The 16,214-nt window shown below is 41.9% G+C and overlaps 2 protein-coding genes across 2 annotated transcripts; one reads left to right on the forward strand and one right to left on the reverse strand.

The window, feature by feature from the left end:
• Positions 1-760: 760 nt before the first annotated feature.
• FAM161B (FAM161 centrosomal protein B) lies at positions 761-8,335 on the reverse strand. The gene is made up of 9 exons (XM_042873289.1): positions 8,228-8,335; positions 7,893-8,097; positions 6,137-6,699; positions 4,211-4,548; positions 3,691-3,818; positions 3,252-3,419; positions 2,666-2,765; positions 1,240-1,370; positions 761-991 (listed from the first exon to the last, which is right to left on the reverse strand). The coding sequence occupies exons 2-9, from the start codon at positions 8,039-8,041 to the stop codon at positions 901-903; spliced, it is 1,668 nt and encodes a 555-aa protein (XP_042729223.1). The 5' UTR covers positions 8,042-8,097; positions 8,228-8,335; the 3' UTR covers positions 761-900.
• Positions 8,336-8,474: 139 nt separating this feature from the next.
• COQ6 (coenzyme Q6, monooxygenase) lies at positions 8,475-15,711 on the forward strand. Its single transcript, XM_042886188.1, has 12 exons — positions 8,475-8,646; positions 8,977-9,108; positions 9,814-9,872; positions 10,387-10,510; positions 10,948-11,078; positions 11,447-11,554; positions 11,644-11,706; positions 11,990-12,097; positions 12,521-12,723; positions 13,815-13,930; positions 14,360-14,526; positions 15,565-15,711. The coding sequence occupies exons 1-12, from the start codon at positions 8,475-8,477 to the stop codon at positions 15,592-15,594; spliced, it is 1,413 nt and encodes a 470-aa protein (XP_042742122.1). The 3' UTR covers positions 15,595-15,711.
• Positions 15,712-16,214: the final 503 nt, after the last annotated feature.

Consider the following 16,214-nt stretch of genomic DNA (forward strand, 5'->3'; position numbering starts at 1 on the left):
ATATTTTTGAGATGCTTATTACTATCAAGTAAAGGAAGATGACTAATGTGTAATGACCAATGACTAACTATACCATTTAAGATGCCCCAGGCACTTGGGCATGACATATTGACAGGTAATACCCAATCTTGCTTCCACTGAAGTCCATCTTTGATATCACAGTAATAGTAGAATTAGAAAAATAGCAATCCAAAGTTCTGCATTGCTTAATTACAATCTTAATAATTTTGGTTGTTTTTCAGACCAAATAAATGACCTGAGTCGGTAAGAAATTGAAACTGAGTTTGAAATAATGGATTTATGTGAGAGATTTTAATATAGAAAGAGTATTGCTTTTTCCTAAAGACAGGTAGAAGTAGAGCTGGTAATGAGTGAATGAAGAGCTAACAGGCCAGAAAAGAACCTCCTCATGAAACTTCTTCCAAGGTAGGTCAAGTCATGCTATTTTGTGTAGAAACTTTGCTTAAAGTCAATTCTACCACATGCATCTACAAACTAATGTCTGGCACACCGAGAGAACTCTCCCCTTTCTGTGTGCTTCTCTGACATGGACATACGCAGCTGACATTAGAAGATGAAGTTCTTCAATCTTTCGTATCTACTTTTATCCAGAGATAGCGCTTCAACCTTTTAAACTTTTTTGTTTTGTTTATTTGTTTGTTTTTAAAGAAAGGAAAGTGGCTCACATGAGAAACAATGAAGAAGACTAAAAGAGGTTGTGGTGTTTGCAAATTCAGACAAAATGTGACCTAAACAACAGTTAGTCTTTTTCTCCTTTATTAAGTTTTTACATCTCACTTACCCCAGAACAATTATTGTCAGCCTGAAACAGAAAGTTCCTGAGGATTAATGTGGGGACACATTAAAAATCAAAAGATGGATGGATTCTTCTGCTAAATTTTATGTTGTCATTTCTTTTCCTTTCTGTTCTTCTTGAGGTTCTCCTTCCTGTATAGTACAAACTTCCTTTTCGCTCTGAAGCTTGGGCAATCTGCAGAAATAGTGATTATCTAATACTGCAAATATCTTGCAGTACTTACTTGCTGTTTACTCCACAAATAAGAAATACATGGACTACCTAGCTGTCATAGAAATTAAGATGGATAAAATATGATGCTTAATTAAAGAGGAGTGGAGTTGATCTAATTTTACCTATATTACATGGTACAATCCAGAATTGCTTTATGAAAACTGAAAATATTTCCAGTCAAAGACATAAAATCTCTATTGCATTATTACCTGTGAATGTCAGATTCTTCTTCCAGCAGGTCAGCAGCATCTTTCCCTTTTTTCCTTACAAATTCTTCACTTAGCCCAACCTGCTGGAGGGTGTTTCTGTAGCGACGCTCTGCTCCTTGACGAGCATCATGCTATCAAATTGAAACAGTAAGCATGTAGAACAGGGGCTTCTCTATTAGCCAGCTTATGTTGTTTTAAAGTTTGGGGCTGACACTGCTAATGAGAACAACAGTCCACAATTTTTGTCTACCGTAGAGTACAAAATTGAAATTGAATACAGGGAGAATGTTCTCAACATTTCTCAAAGTTGGAGCTCATCTTTTCCTGCATCTGTTTTGTTTTGTGTTTTTTTTTTTACTTCCCTCTTCTGTTGTGTTTCTACAGCATACAGTGGCACACTTATGTCTGAATCCTGACTGACACCCAGATTGAGAATATGTACTAAAAGGGTTGTGAAAAATTCTGGAAGCATATTGGCCTACAATTTGTAAGCACTAACCACAAGGGACTTCAAAAGAACTTGTGAAATAGCTTCATATCAGCTTGTGTTCAAGAAGCTAAAAGCAAAGCATCCTGGTTCTTATATTCTCATTGCCTCCACACAAACTTCACAAATTAATGTAGTCTGAAATGAGGCTTTCCAGAGGTAGTGGGCAGTTTCTAAAGATTAAGGTCTTCTATATGGTAGGATAAAATTATAGTCTCCAAATGGGTTAGTTATCAATACTGATTAATTCTCACCAATGTGACAAACAGAAATGTTACCAAAATTTATCCTACAAATGTGTTCTCTGTCTCCATTAATCACTCACCTGAACAGAAAGTTTGAGTCAAAATTCTACTGAGAAAATTTAGATCAGTATATAGCTACATATTCTCAGTATGTCTCTAACCAGTTGTCTGTCAGCTGTGCAAGGAGAAAGAACTGAAAGAGAAAACCCTGGGAAATATATTTTATAGAAAGTAAAGTATTTAACTACAGTCATCTGAGGTGTGGAGATTTCACTGTGTGATGGTGATATGTGCTCAACAGCCAGCCAAGCTTGCAGATGATAGAAGTGATTCTACCAGACAGGATGTTTTAAAAAATTAAAATTTCTAGACTGCAGACCATTGTATTCAGGTGCAGAATGGGCAGTCATATCATTTCTGGTGTGAAAAGGCCTTAATTTTGATCAGACCATATATTTTGATTGCAATATATACTAGGGGTTGGAAAGCTCTACAATCAAGAGGTAAGTACCAGTGTTTTTTAAGTCATGGAAAGGAATTTTCCTAACACTTGTGTGGCTGTGCCATGTGTACGCCAAAGACTGTACAAGCATTAGCACCTAACTGTGAATAACTTAAGACTGGATTTCTTAGTGCCTGTCCTAAATGAAAGACATCCTGTTATCCAGAGACACTTGGAACTTTGACCAGTTACCTTGGAGACCTGTTCAAAGAGGTATGGTCTGTTCTTGACTCGCAGCTGCATTTCTTCCAGCTCCTTTCTGTACTCCTTCGTTCTTTCTCTCATATTTTGCCTGAAATGAAAAATTTCCATGTCCAAAACAGGTTCCGTTCTGACTGTAGCTGATAGGGAAAAAGGAATTCTCAGTAGCCATTTAGTCCTTTAAATAGCTCTGAGATTCCAAATGTGATTCCATGTGATGGCCAAAACATTGCTTTTGCTACAATGCTACACACCATTAGCAAGCTTTACTAATTAGAGTGTAAGCTGAGAATCGACATTAACATTTTTACAAAACCTTGTCTTATGTGTTTTATGTACATTACCAAGGGAGACACTGAAGTTGTACAAATTAGTCTCTACCAATGTTAATGTAAAGAAAGCTATTACGTGTGGAAAGGGTAGTGCTTGTGAAGAAATCCATCTGAATCTGGAATGGGTATAGTAGCTAAAGGTTAACTCTAAGAAAACTCTTAGACTAAACTCCTCCTAAAGAATTACCTGATAATCCCCAGTTACCAAAGCAAACAGTTATTTCTGTGCAGAATAGGATACTGACCGGTTCTGTTTCAACTTCTCCTTGTGTGTTTCATCCAGACTTTTATGTGGATCCAGGGCTTTTGCTCGACTGTTCACTGACTTACGAATAGCATGACATTTCTTTTTCTGTTTCTCTACCCAGCAAATTCCTTCTTTGTCTCCTTCCTTCTTGCTCTCTTGGGAGCATCTGTATAGAAGAAAGTAAGTAATGAGCTCACGTAAGAGTTCCAGACTGCATGGTGGTTGACAATTTCACTTTTTGCTGTTCTCCTTAGAAGATTACAAATTTAGTGTATAGCTCCCAAACTGACTGAGGCAAGACAAGAATTAGTGAGAAAAGAAGACCAGCCACAGAGAAACAATTAGGATAACTATTGTCGATGTGATGAGGGAGAACATAACTTTCTCCATTTCAGTCACTAGGTGGTGTATGATCTTGTAGACAAAGTTTTACTTACCTGATAGCAGATTCCCTTTTTCTTGTTGCATCTGTAATATGCACTGGAAGGGTATTGGAAGAGAGAGAGGAAAGTGCAGTCAAAGAATGACTTTTTTGCACAGAAACCTTGGAAAGTTGTTGAGAATCCTGAAAGAAATGGAACTTTATTCAGTGTGATTTTTCACAGCACAAAAGCTCCTCTGTTCTTTTGTCTAGTAATGAGAACAGTTGGAGGTATGTGGGCAATGCACTCATTCTTCTGTCTTCCATCATTAGGGATTTACATGGGGACGGGCTGAGAGATGAGCAGGAAGGAGACTTGCTTAGGAGTATGGAAGGGAAGCTGAGCCTTAGCTGCCATAGCTCATCTCTTTGTTCTTTGATTTGTCCTAGAATTCTGCAGTACTCCTGAGATAAATACCAAGGCCACAGGTCTCACTAAAGGACATAAACTATAACAAATAAATGCTATGTATTTAAGAACTTGCCATCAGGGAAATCGGGGAGAACAGTACCACAGAAACATCGAGTCATCTCACCTTTATCTTTTCATTAGCTTCTCTCTGCCTGCCACGGAGGTTGGAGGTTCGTAATTTGAATGGCTTAATTCGAGTTGCCTCTTTGATTTCTTGTCTTCTTACTGCTTCCCTCTGAAATGCCCAATAAAGTTCCTCAAAATCTGGTACTGTTGGATTAATCCTTGGCTTGAAGCTGAAGCTTCTGTCCTGCAAGAAGCCAAGTCTTTCCTGCTTAGTTTTAGTGGCAGTTCGGGACTGAGGATCCCTCCGACAGTTGGTAGTATCTATTGGAGCTACAGAGCTCTCCAGCAAATCCTTGGCTCTCATCTGAATGCGGATTTCTCTGTAGAGTTCAGCTTCTAATGAATTAAAAACAGCATGAGAAGAATACAAGTGATGTAAAAGGCTGCAAAATTGCCACTGCACGCTGTAATTATTTTTTTTTTCTACAATGGCAACTACTCATATAAGTGCAAACAGGTATCGTGTATCTCTTTCCCCACTTTCCACCCCTTCTCTGCCTCCAAGTTGAAAAAAAATCAAAGGAGCACAAAGAACCATGGTTGTGTCTCACTCTCAGGCACTATGACAGATCTCTTTCTGTCATCACAGTAAGATATTGAACAGGCCTTTTCCTATTACTGTTCTTAGGGTTCCAGGTCAAGGTTTTATATTTTGTATTGGACATGGTGTCATAAAGCTGACTGTGTGATCCAAACAGGTTTTTCAGATGTAATGGATGATGGCTTTTCTATCTAATATGCAGCAGTGTCTGTCTATGCTGAAAAAGATTTTAAGTAAGGAAGGTTTGGGTATAACATCAAACAATGTCCTTTTATGTGCAACACTAAATATTAATGAAAATGTAGACAAAATAAGAAATGTTTTGAGTGTGTTTATATGTTTGCACTGATTGAGATATGAAATGCTCATTCCCCCTTCCTCCTCATGAAACAGGCAGAAACAGAAAATGGTTTATCCTTTGCTCTCTTTTTACATTTCCAATCTACTTAATTTAGTACACTATAACATGTTTTTCTGATGAAAACTGAGCTGGTGTTGTACTCAAGAAGGAATTGATGGCAAGTAGTTAAAAAAAAAAAAAAAAGAGAGAGAGAAAAGCAATGATAACTGTCACAGGGTGGGGTTTGGAACCCTCAGGATCTTTAAAGTCCATTCCAATATAAGCTGTTCTATCTGGTTTAGCCCCTGTCATCTGTACTGTTCCCTTTTAACTTGCAACTGTGACGGCTTAAGCCATCTGAAAAAAAGAGGATCAGGAAAACTCCCTTGACTGTCTCTCCCTCTAAAATGGTCCAAGCACCTTCCTCACTTGTTTCAGGAGTGTGACTGAAAGGTATCAGAAAACACTAGAGAAGGGCAGGAGACGCTGAACTATGGCGCTATTGCATAGAACTGGACTAATTACCTGATTTGGGCTCAGGGAATATTTTTCTCCTAGGAAATAGTTCTGTGCAACTCAGATGACTTGGGTGGGAATGAAAATATCAATTCCAAGATACTGCCTGAACCACAGACACTTTTAGTTTTCATACTTGTACCACACTTCATGCGAGTGCCTTTAGGCTAACCAAAGGAATTCACTTTAAGGAAGGATTCCTAAATATCATGATATGCTGCAAAAGAAACGTAGAAATTTGAACAGCTCAGTGTATCCATTGGTTTTTGGGAGTGGTGTAGAACTGCCACTGCTGACTCTAGTACAAGACTATAAAATTTGGGATTCCCTATTCTAAGAGTCTCTAGATGAAATGTAATGATCGGTAGTATAGAGGAGACTAGACAATATCAGAGGATGTAATGATGTTGGTTTTATACTCCAAGTGATTTAATGGAGGCCATGATTCTACCTCCTAGCACTGAGACGGCAAGGGACGGTCAGGGAGGTGTTTGGTTTTTTTTGCAGGAAGAGCCCAAGCACTTTACCTTTGAGTTTATCTCCAAGGAGTGTGTCATTAGTTGATCTAGGAACTTTTCTATTTACTTTCTTCAGTTTGGAGCTGTCATTTGGGGTTGCTGCTGCTAGGAACTTTTGTCTGATAGCTTCTTTCTTTTTCTCCTCCTTTTCCAGGAAACTGAAGGGTCTCTGAGTGGAAAGTAGCAGCTCCTTTCTTTTCTGTGTTGCTATTTGCCTGCGAACCTCATTCTGTTCCATTATTTCATGATAAAGGGGCAGAAACACGTGGGCAGGTACAGGCTGTGCCCGGAACTGTTTCTGACATTCAGCTTCATCCTGGCTTTGCCTTCTGTCTCTCAGTTTGTCTAATTCAAGAAACATGTTTGACTTCATCAGCTGGGATTTTTTGTGAGCTTCTCGCAGTGTCATTTTGAAGGGCTGAGGGATAGTGATGGAAGGAATCCAGGGAGATGAAGCACTTTTTGGCCTCAAGCGGGGTTTAGGAAACAAGTGAGGCTTTTGTTGATCCCAGGTACTGTCCGAGGTGAGGTCAATCAAAGAACGGGACTGCCTTTTGTTACCAGATGTATGACTAAGACAAAGACATTATGAAGGGGAAATAAGGCAAATTATTAAAAATTAGAAATGAAAGAAGGGAGATCTGTTGATTAAGAGAAAGACACTGTACGCTGAGCTGGTAGTCAGAAGACAGGCTTAGGCCTCACTGTTCTCCGTCTCCAAGTTTTGCTTTGCTACCTAAGTTCATAAGCATAACTTTGCTTGTTTTCAATTTTCCATATACAAAATGCAGTTGTGACTATCTAGATTCCTAATGCAGCATTATGATGCTAGTAAGTTGTTGCTATGAAGGCCATAAGTTAAACAGAATGTTTTAGTTTCAAGAACATTCAACATAAGATACCAAATCGGGAAAGGCAATAAGTTGGGCACACAGATGCACAAACTCTAACAAACAGAAGATAGCAGTACCAAACGCCAGAACTCCTAAGATAGAGATGGAAGCATGTCTGCAAGTTCAACTTTCAAGAGCTTCAGCTGGAAAGCTTGTAACTGTTAAGAAGAGAATGTAACTCATAATTAAACACAAACACAACTATCACGGGTTTCACAGAAACAGAAAACTCATAGGATGTTTGAAGATTGCATGTGGGACTGGCTAGAGCTATTGCGAGACATTTAAGGAAGGATCAAACGCAAGGAAGGATCAAAGTGGATCAGAGAGGACTACGCACAGACAAACAGGGAGGCACTATGAAAGGGAAGTGACCAATTGTGTGTAAACAGGTGGTTGCCAGGTGGTTGCTGCAGTTTCTCCTATCTTGTTCTTTATAAACTCTGCTTTTTATTTAAGAGGGTGTGATCTGTTAGTGAATTTCAAGCTGAACTAATCCCAGAGGACAGTGTTGGAAAATCAGGTGCAGGAGAGACCACAGTTCTGAAGATTGGATGCTGGCCAGTAAAACCCATGCACGTTATCTGTTAGCAAATTTCAATTGGCAAGCAGGAAGGGGATCGGCCATTTGTGCTGTTCATGCTTTATGTGAACACTATTTATGTGGGCCCCCGTTTGGGCCCGATCATCACACTGGTGAGCATTTTGGGCAGTGTGCTGGTACCACACGAACGTGGACAAGGTGCATGCCTGTGCTCATCGTGGGATCCACAGCGCCGTGCTACTGCTCGGAATTGGGGAGAAGCAGGAGGATTTCCCCAGGCATCATCCAGTCCTGTGGATTTTGCTGTCCTTAAAGGGCGCCGTCCTACCTGAGCACCGCGCACAGCCTGGCCCGCAGCGCGGCCGCCTCCCGCGAGAGGTCTCCGAGATCCTCATCCTCCTGGGAGGCGCTGACTTCGCTCCCTAAAGCCGCCTGGCATAGCAGGCCCAGATCCAACAGAGACCGACGGCCTTCCATCCTGGGGCCGCTGGGCAGACAGCTAACGCCGGAGGGGCTCGGTTATCCCGTATCACCTGGGAAAAAATCAAGGAGAGCTGCGGGGGTGACGGCTTCCAGAGAGGGGAGGGAAGCAATCGCTACCCACCGCTTCCCCCACCCTTCCCGGCTCAGACCAACCCCATCGAGCACGGACTCCATCCTCACCTGCGGGCCGCCGCCCCAGCACCGCGCCCGTCTCCCGCCAATCAGCGAGGCCGATTGCGTTTTAGACCCGCCTCCCGGCCTAAACAGCCAATCAAACTCTGAGGTGGGCAGATCCTCCAGCTCGCTCATTGGTGATCTGAAAGAACTGTTTTAGTCGCGCTCGCCCCTCGGGGAGAGGTACCGTTGTCATGGTTTCCTTGCGCGACTTCCGCCCGCTGGCTACGCTCGTGACGTCACTTCCGCAGCGATGGCGGCGGTGTGCGGCCGGGCCCTGCTGGCTCCGCTCGGCGGGCGGCTGCGGGCCTGTCCGCGGGCCTGTCCGCGGGCCCCGCTCCGCCCCTTCACCTCCGCCGCGCCGCTCTACGACGTGGTGGTGTCGGGCGGCGGCATGGTCGGCAGCGCTATGGCCGCCGCGCTCGGTAAGGCTGTGACCTTCTCCGCAAGTGGCCTGGTCCGGGCCGGGAGCGGGGACAGCGTGCAAAAAGGGGAAGTCCGTACAAAAAGAGAAAGCTTAATGCATGCTTTAACTGTACGGGCGTTATCGATCACAAAGGGTTGTTGTCATAAAGCTGAAAAGGTACTAGAGCTCAGCCGACTGCTCGGAGCCTGCCTTGTGGTGTTTTTCTGTGTAAGGTTTAGACTGTGCTCTGTCTAATCACAAAAACGCATAGGAGTTAGAGATGCAGAATCAAGAAGCAGGCATCTGACAGGAGCGTTGTGGCAAAGTATTTTGTATTTGTTTGTTTAAGGACATGATATCCATTTCCACGACAAGAAAATTGCCTTGCTGGAAGCTGGGCCTAGGAAGGAATATTGCTTGCCAGAGGGCTACAGCAACAGGGTCAGCTCCATCTCTCCTGGATCAGCAACCCTCCTGAGCAGTACGTGTCGCTTCAATGCTTGGTGTTCTGAACTGCCTGGGATTAAATAAGTGGAATTGTTTGGCTTTGTGTCAGTATTTTAAATGTTGAGTAGCAGTGATTGGCTCAGGCATCTCTTGATAACAAGATTCCACATTCTAATGGCTCAGTCTGATTTTTCTTTTTTAATATTAATATGTGTGCTTATGTTTACATTGTGTGTTAGTGTGTGTGATGCTGAGCTGGCAAAAGGTCGCAAAGTGCTCGCTGTAGCACCTAGGATGCTTTGTTCAGAAAATACGCATAATTCTCCCATGTTTTGTGCTTGCAGTCTGGTAACTCACTTCTGATCAATTTTCATTTCAAAGGCACGTTTGAGCCTTGATTTCAAATGAGGGAAGAAATATTATAAATGGTGATGGCCGTGATTTTTTGTGCCTATTGTGCTGCCCAATGAGAGTTGATGTGTAAGTGAGAGCATTTGAGGAGAAGTCTTGTGCCTTTTTGTTTGGCTTACATTAGCAGCAGGACGAGATGCTGGAGCTGGGAAAGCACTGACTCAGGCAGCACTGGCCCTGCTTAGGTGTAGTGGAAGCAGAGTCTAGGCAAATTATTAGCAGTTAGCAATACATGGACAGTGAGAGAGGGAAACACAAAATGAGCTTCAGCTTCATTTGGGTCTCTGTGTCACAGTGTGAACCTATTTGTGTCCTCTTTCTGTTTTAGGTTTTGGTGCCTGGGATCATGTCTGCAGCCTGAGGTGTAAACCGTTCCGACGCATGCAGGTGCCACACTCAGGGCTGCAAATACATTGTGTTTGCTGGCTTTGAATTCTCACAAATAATTCCAGTAGTAATCCAGAGTTTATTCTTTTGGCAAAGGGCAGGCCATAGTTCTCTCTTGGGAGATAACTGTTCTAAGAGTGGTGATGTTACAGGATGAAAGGTTGGTTCCTAATGGAAACTGTAAACATGGAGGTGTGGGTACGAGTCAGGAAAGACAGAAATAAAGGTAAAAGTGGTAGGGTAGCATTATGTGTTAATTATGTAACAGGGAAATAGGGGGGAAAAAACTTTCTGTTTTCAGAATTAGCGTCTGAGATTAATCTTGATCATTGCCTGAAAGGAATTATGTGATGTCTTTTAGTAGCTTAGAATGGACTATAATTCAGGATACATCCTCTAATTCTGCATTCCTAGATCAACGTGTTCTTTTGCTGTTAGGATGGATGTTTCCATGTTCTCTGAAAGGGGTGGTACCTGTTTATTTTGTAGCTTCATATAATGTTTTTCTTTGTAGGTGTGGGATGCTTGTTCTGAAGCCATCATCACTTTTGAGAAAGATGACTTAGACGACATGGGTTACATAGTGGAGAATGATGTCATTATGTCTGCTCTTACAAAACAGTTAGATGCAGTAGCAGGTAGTGGACAACTTCTTTAATATTGTATTTCCTCAAGAGAACTTTCAATAACTTGTCTTCTGATGAGTATGCTAAGTTAAGAGAGGGAGAAAGATGATTTATCTAACAAATGACTCTGGGACATGGGCAGCTTCTTGAAATGGGGGGGATGGAGAATCTATCTGCTGTAGGCTACACAGTGTGAAGACAGTTGTGCATTCTATTCACCAGCTCCCAGTTTCTCTGAAATAAGACTTAATAGAAAGATGTGTAGCGTTCTGTTTAGAGCGGGCTTTGCAGGGGCAGTTTGTCGGATCTGTTCGCTCTTGCCTTGAGAATTGTAGAATCTGTTCTTAGAGAGCCACTAAAGGTGTGCGTGGCCCTTTGCTGCTGTAGTGATGTTTCCTTTTTTTATGTCTGTGTCATGCAGTGACCATGGTACTTTGTGTTCCCACCAGACCGGGTGGAGGTTTTCTACGGGAGCAGAGCAGTGGGGTATACCTGGCCCCTTCCCTCTCACAGCAGTGACACAAGCCCTTGGGTCCAAATTGAGTTAGCTGATGGACGCAGACTTCAGACCAAACTGCTGGTAACTAAACTTTTTATTTCTGTTGATCAGGCATCATCTCTTGCCCAAGTCCTTTCCACTGGATTTGGTTCTGATTCCGTGTGTGCCGCTCCACCCACGTGGAGGGCTTAAGTGAGGTGAGTTGCTGACTGTCAGAGGTGCTAAGGGACAGACACACTGAGTAGGCTTTTCTGTACCTGATGCAAGAAAACTGTTAAACTTGACAGGAGCAGAAGGGACCACCTCTTCTGATCTGAGGGAGCTTATATGCATTTTCTTCTTCTGTATAAACAAAAATATGTGTACACAGTAGTGGAGATTTATAGACTGGAATATTGGCTTTGTCAGGAGCTGATGAAGAGGTAGCTCTGCATTTCTTTATTCCATAGATTGGTGCGGATGGCCATAACTCTGTAGTCCGGAAGGAAGCTGAAATTCAGAACATTGAGCATCAGTATGACCAGTCAGCTGTGGTGGCAACTCTTCATTTGTCTGAGGTGAAATTCTACAGACTGTCTCTTGTCTTCTGCTTAAGAGGATGATGTTAAGTCACTAGTTCCTAACTGTCCACTTCTTTCCACTATAGGCTACAGACAATAATGTAGCATGGCAGAGGTTCCTCCCCACAGGACCAATTGCACTTCTGCCAGTAAGATACCTCATGGTCTCTGTGTTTTTACTTTTTAGTATGTTCTTTTAATAATTTTTCTTCTGTCTGTGCCTTGCTATGCCTGTTTCGTCCTTCTACCTTTGAAGTTATTTCCCTTGCACTTTATCCTTGGTATTTCCTACCTGTAGTATGTTTGGCTGGGAAAGTAACATGCAGTTGGACTGGTATAGGAATAAGAGAGCGAGGAAAGCTTTGCATTGTTTGTTTGTTTTGTTTTTATTATTTTTCTCTTGATAATTACCCTTGAAATTCTTATATCCAGCTATCTGACACTACTAGCTCTCTGGTTTGGTCTACATCTCATGAACACGCTTCAAAACTTCTCACTATGGACAAGGAAAGTTTTGTGGATAGCATCAACTCTGCCTTTGTGAGTATCAGCCTTACAGCAGTTACGAGGCTGGCTGTTGCAGTCATGAGAAGTACAATGGAATTCTACAGCTTAAAGGATAGTAATGGAAAAGATGGGTTCTCAAACTGCAGCTTATGATAGGGATGATATTAGAGGACACTTGACAAAAAAAGGATGACCCTTTGGGACTGGTATAAGTTAGTTCTGAAAGGTATGGTAGAATCTGAACTAAATTTCTGAATGGTGGGAAGCATGGGCTTATCCTAGTTGAAGACTTATATGTGCTAAAGCGATGAAGGTAGTTTCTTCTGTATCTATTTTTGTCTTGGTAATTAATTGAATATCTGGAGCTAGATGAGATTTTCTTTCTTTTGAGTTCTTTTATATGTCCAGTGTGGGTCAACGTCTAAAGATTTCGTTCTGGTTGTTCGCTTGTTTCAGTGGAGCAACATAAACCATTCTGACTTCATTGACGCTGCTGGAGCCATGTTTCGATCTGCTCTTTCACTTCTGAAACCCTCGGGGACTGCAGTGCGTCAGCTGCCCCCCAGTGTTGCTGAAGTAGATCCAGAGAGCAGAGCCATGTTCCCTCTGGGGATGGGGCACGCAGCGCAGTACGTCAGGCACCGCGTGGCTCTCATCGGGTAAGGTCTCCGGAGCAGCTGCCGGGTGAGCGAGTGGTGTGTGATTAGAAATGATGTGAGCACAGCAACTCCCACGTTAGATGGTTAGAAATGCATTTATAGCTAGAGGCTGACTTTATCCAGGCCGTTCATATAATTTGCTCTTGTGGCAACAAAAGCCTTTTGTATGAATAGCTCTCTGCCTGTTGTGTATGCCTGCTGTGTAAATTGGACAGTTTTCCTTCTCTTGTTCGTGTAGCCCAGTGAAACAGTCCAGTGTCTCATGATGGACCTATACTTCCCCATACATAGCAGCTATTCTGTATATGAGTTTGAGTGTTCGCTTGTGTTGAGCACAAATGCCAAAACTTACAGGTAATTCTGAATAGGATGTCATAGGCTCTTGTGCAATTATCTATAGAAAGAGGGAAGTAACTCATCTTTTACATTCTGAGTGTACATTCTTCTCCCTCACATCTGCAGTAAGTTGGTAGTTTATAGTAATTTTTGATGCCGTATTACATTTGATACATTCTTTCTTTCCACCTTGAGTCACTTTGTGCCTATGAGTACTCTGTGCTTTATATCTCATTAGCATTTTACGTGCATGATCTTACATTTCATACTCATTACTTTAAGTAATATGTTCAGCTTCGTTCTTTGCAGATAAGTGTACTCCTAATTAAAAAAAAAAATTCAGATTCTTTTCAGTGATACATCACAACTTTGTATTCATTATGTCTCTCTGCTTTTGTTTGTGAAATGTGTTGGTGATATGCTTCCTCTTGTGCCACTTAGAAAAATAGTAAAGCCTGTTTCACGTGTGATCTGACACTAGACTTTAGCTAGTCACCTCTATCTCGGAAAGGTAAAATCAATCTTTTTGCTGACCCCTCTTTTTCTTGCTTCTTGTAGCTGGAGGTCAGAACAGGGTACATATACACATACAGCTTTAGGGTACATATACACATACAGCTTTATCTGAGGTACTGGATGAAGCTGTATATGCTGCTGTAAGATCATGTTAATTGCAAAAAAGTGAAGAGTTTGTCAGCCACAGCTGACTTGGCTTTCTTCAAGAAGGGTTATTCTTCTGTCTTCTCTTGCTCTAGGGATGCAGCACACAGAGTCCACCCACTTGCAGGACAAGGTGTAAACCTGGGTTTTGGTGATATTGCATGTTTAGCTCATCACCTCAGTGCAGCAGCCTTCAGCGGGCAAGATCTGGGTAAGGATCCAAGACAATGAGGTGGCTGTGAGATGTGTAGCCTTACAAACCTCTGCTGCTGCCATCAGGACAAGCACCATCTCTGTTTGCAGGTTGAGCTTGCTGCTTTTTTTGCTTAAAAGACACAAGCATGTTTGAAGCAAAACTCTTCTTCTATTCACTGGCTGCAGAGGAATTAAAAATACTTGGATGCCATTCACATTCTCAAAACCTAAAAAAATGCTTTAAAAAAGCAAAAAGATGTGCAGGATGGTAGTTAAAGGTAGTGAGACACTACCACTAGCTGATGGACTCAAGCTTATATTAAGATGGACCATTTATCTGTTCTGTGTTTTCAGTTATCTGTGGAGACTGCTATACAGATAAGATGCACAATTGTTTGTGGTCACTTTTTTACTCACAATGTGAGTATTCAATTATTTCTTCCAGGATCCTTAAAACATCTCTTAAGGTTTGAGACAGAACGTCAGAGGCACAATGTCTCCTTGATAGCTGCTATTGATTTACTGAAGAGGCTTTACTCCACAAGCCTTTCTCCCTTGGTGTTGCTGAGGACATGGGGATTGCAAGCAACAAATGCCCTGCCTCCCATCAAAGTAAGATTCTTCCTTTGTACACGAGCCATTGAGGAAATTTTGCAATTTTAGCATTTTTGGTTGGAAAATGCTAAGTTGTTCAAAATGAGGTTTTGTGTTGTGAATGATCCTGAGGGTTTCCTAAGTAACTGTGATGGCTATGGTTTCTTCGCAGCACAGGGGAACATGAAGGATCTCGATATCTATATTCTACATCAGTGATTGTGGGTCAAAAGTCACTAGTAGTCTTTGGCTTTATTTTGCTATGGAACGCGAACGTGGAACTTTGAACTGCATTCCAGAAATGCATTGTGAAAAAAATAGCCCTCTGAAAACAAACCTTCCTTAAGAGTAGGATACCAGGTGACTCGACAGATGTGGGGTGCGACTTATACAGATACTGTTTCTGCACTGTTCTACTCTGTTAAATTGTTCTCTCCAGGCTGAAGTTGAAGTCTTCAATGGAAGTCACCTGAGAAGGTTCAGACTTAAACACAGAACTTCTGTTTTCAGCCTAGCTGCCAGAAATTTGTATAGCATTGATGTAGTTGGTGGATTTTCATGATGTTCACTGAGGCACCTTCTCTCAAAGGTTCCACATGCCTTCAAATTAGATTTCTCATTTCTGAATTTGGCAGTTCTGTTGCACATATCAAGTCACCTCCTTACTATTAAAACACAGATGGCCAGATTCCTGTGCATTACATTACGGAAGACACTAGGCTGAATTGATGTCTCTAGTTGTACTAAGAAGAGCAGTACGCTGCTGCTTCACTGCTTGGTGTTTATTCAGCTTCTCTGTTGAAAGCAGAAAGCCGAGCAAAGGCCTCTTTTCTGACCACAGAACGTGTTGGTTCTGTCTGTTTGTGCTGTTCAAGAAGGAAAAGAATGCTGCAATTTCTTTAATTTCCTTGCATGCAGGGATGGGTACTCTGCACTTAATTAAAAGGCTGACAGGAACTCTTGTCCACATGGAAAGGGGAAGGAGATTATGGCTACTTTCTGAAATGTGCACTTACCAGTTTACAAATTACTTTTCTTTCTTTCTCCCTTTTTTAGGAGCAAATCATGGCTTTTGCCAGTAAGTGATCCGTTCTCAGTTTGGATCAGCAGTTTGCCAGTGTGTGCATTATTTGTATAAGGACTGTCGCTGATACAATTTTTGAATTGTGTTATTTTAATTTAACAATAAAACTGAAGTACTGAGCTGTGTCTTACACCTTCTCTGGTTTATGCAGATGATATCTCATCTGCTCCTCTCAGCAAGGTTTGAGGTCTCTTCCTGTGGTACCATTATCCCTTCGGCCACTGAACTGTCTGTACAGTCTGCTTTTAGTTTGAACCTTTTAAATTGAAGACTGAAGTGGACTGGGCTGAATTTTGCTAGCGACAAATTTTGTTGTTTAATTACTTTCAGTTTTTCATGGTGTGATTCTGAAACTGTTATGTCAATTCTGTGTTCTTAACCACTTCCTGGACTCCGAAAGGAGGGCAAGTTTTCAGCAGAAGAGACCAACTCCCAGTGGCAGATAGGTATGCTTTAATGTTCTAATCTCTCTCCTTCACCTTCTTCTTCGGCATTCTCATGATGGTTTTATTTAATAGTGATGTTTCTTGTGGAACTGGTTAGTCTTAAGAGCTTTCCAATACCATGAAAACAAGATGCAAGATAACATCAAGGAAAGAAAACTTCAGGACAAAGTTGTAAA

Source organism: Lagopus leucura, unplaced genomic scaffold (genome assembly GCF_019238085.1).
Source record: "Lagopus leucura isolate 7727_CA_CO unplaced genomic scaffold, USGS_WTPT01 Super-Scaffold_1, whole genome shotgun sequence".
NCBI classification, from domain to species: Eukaryota; Metazoa; Chordata; class Aves; order Galliformes; family Phasianidae; genus Lagopus; species Lagopus leucura.

Coding starts and splice junctions, on each gene's coding strand:
- COQ6 (XM_042886188.1), top strand. CDS start 8,475: ATGGCGGCGGTGTGCGGCCGGGCCCTGCTGGCTCCGCTCGGCGGGCGG. Junction 9,109..9,813: donor ATCAGCAACCCTCCTGAGCA/GTACGTGTCGCT, acceptor TTTCTGTTTTAG/GTTTTGGTGCCTGGGATCAT. Junction 12,724..13,814: donor CACCGCGTGGCTCTCATCGG/GTAAGGTCTCCG, acceptor CTCTTGCTCTAG/GGATGCAGCACACAGAGTCC.
- FAM161B (XM_042873289.1), bottom strand. CDS start 8,041: ATGGAAGGCCGTCGGTCTCTGTTGGATCTGGGCCTGCTATGCCAGGCG. Junction 3,420..3,690: donor AAAAGGGAATCTGCTATCAG/GTAAGTAAAACT, acceptor TCTTCTATACAG/ATGCTCCCAAGAGAGCAAGA. Junction 992..1,239: donor GAAGAATCTGACATTCACAG/GTAATAATGCAA, acceptor CTATTTCTGCAG/ATTGCCCAAGCTTCAGAGCG.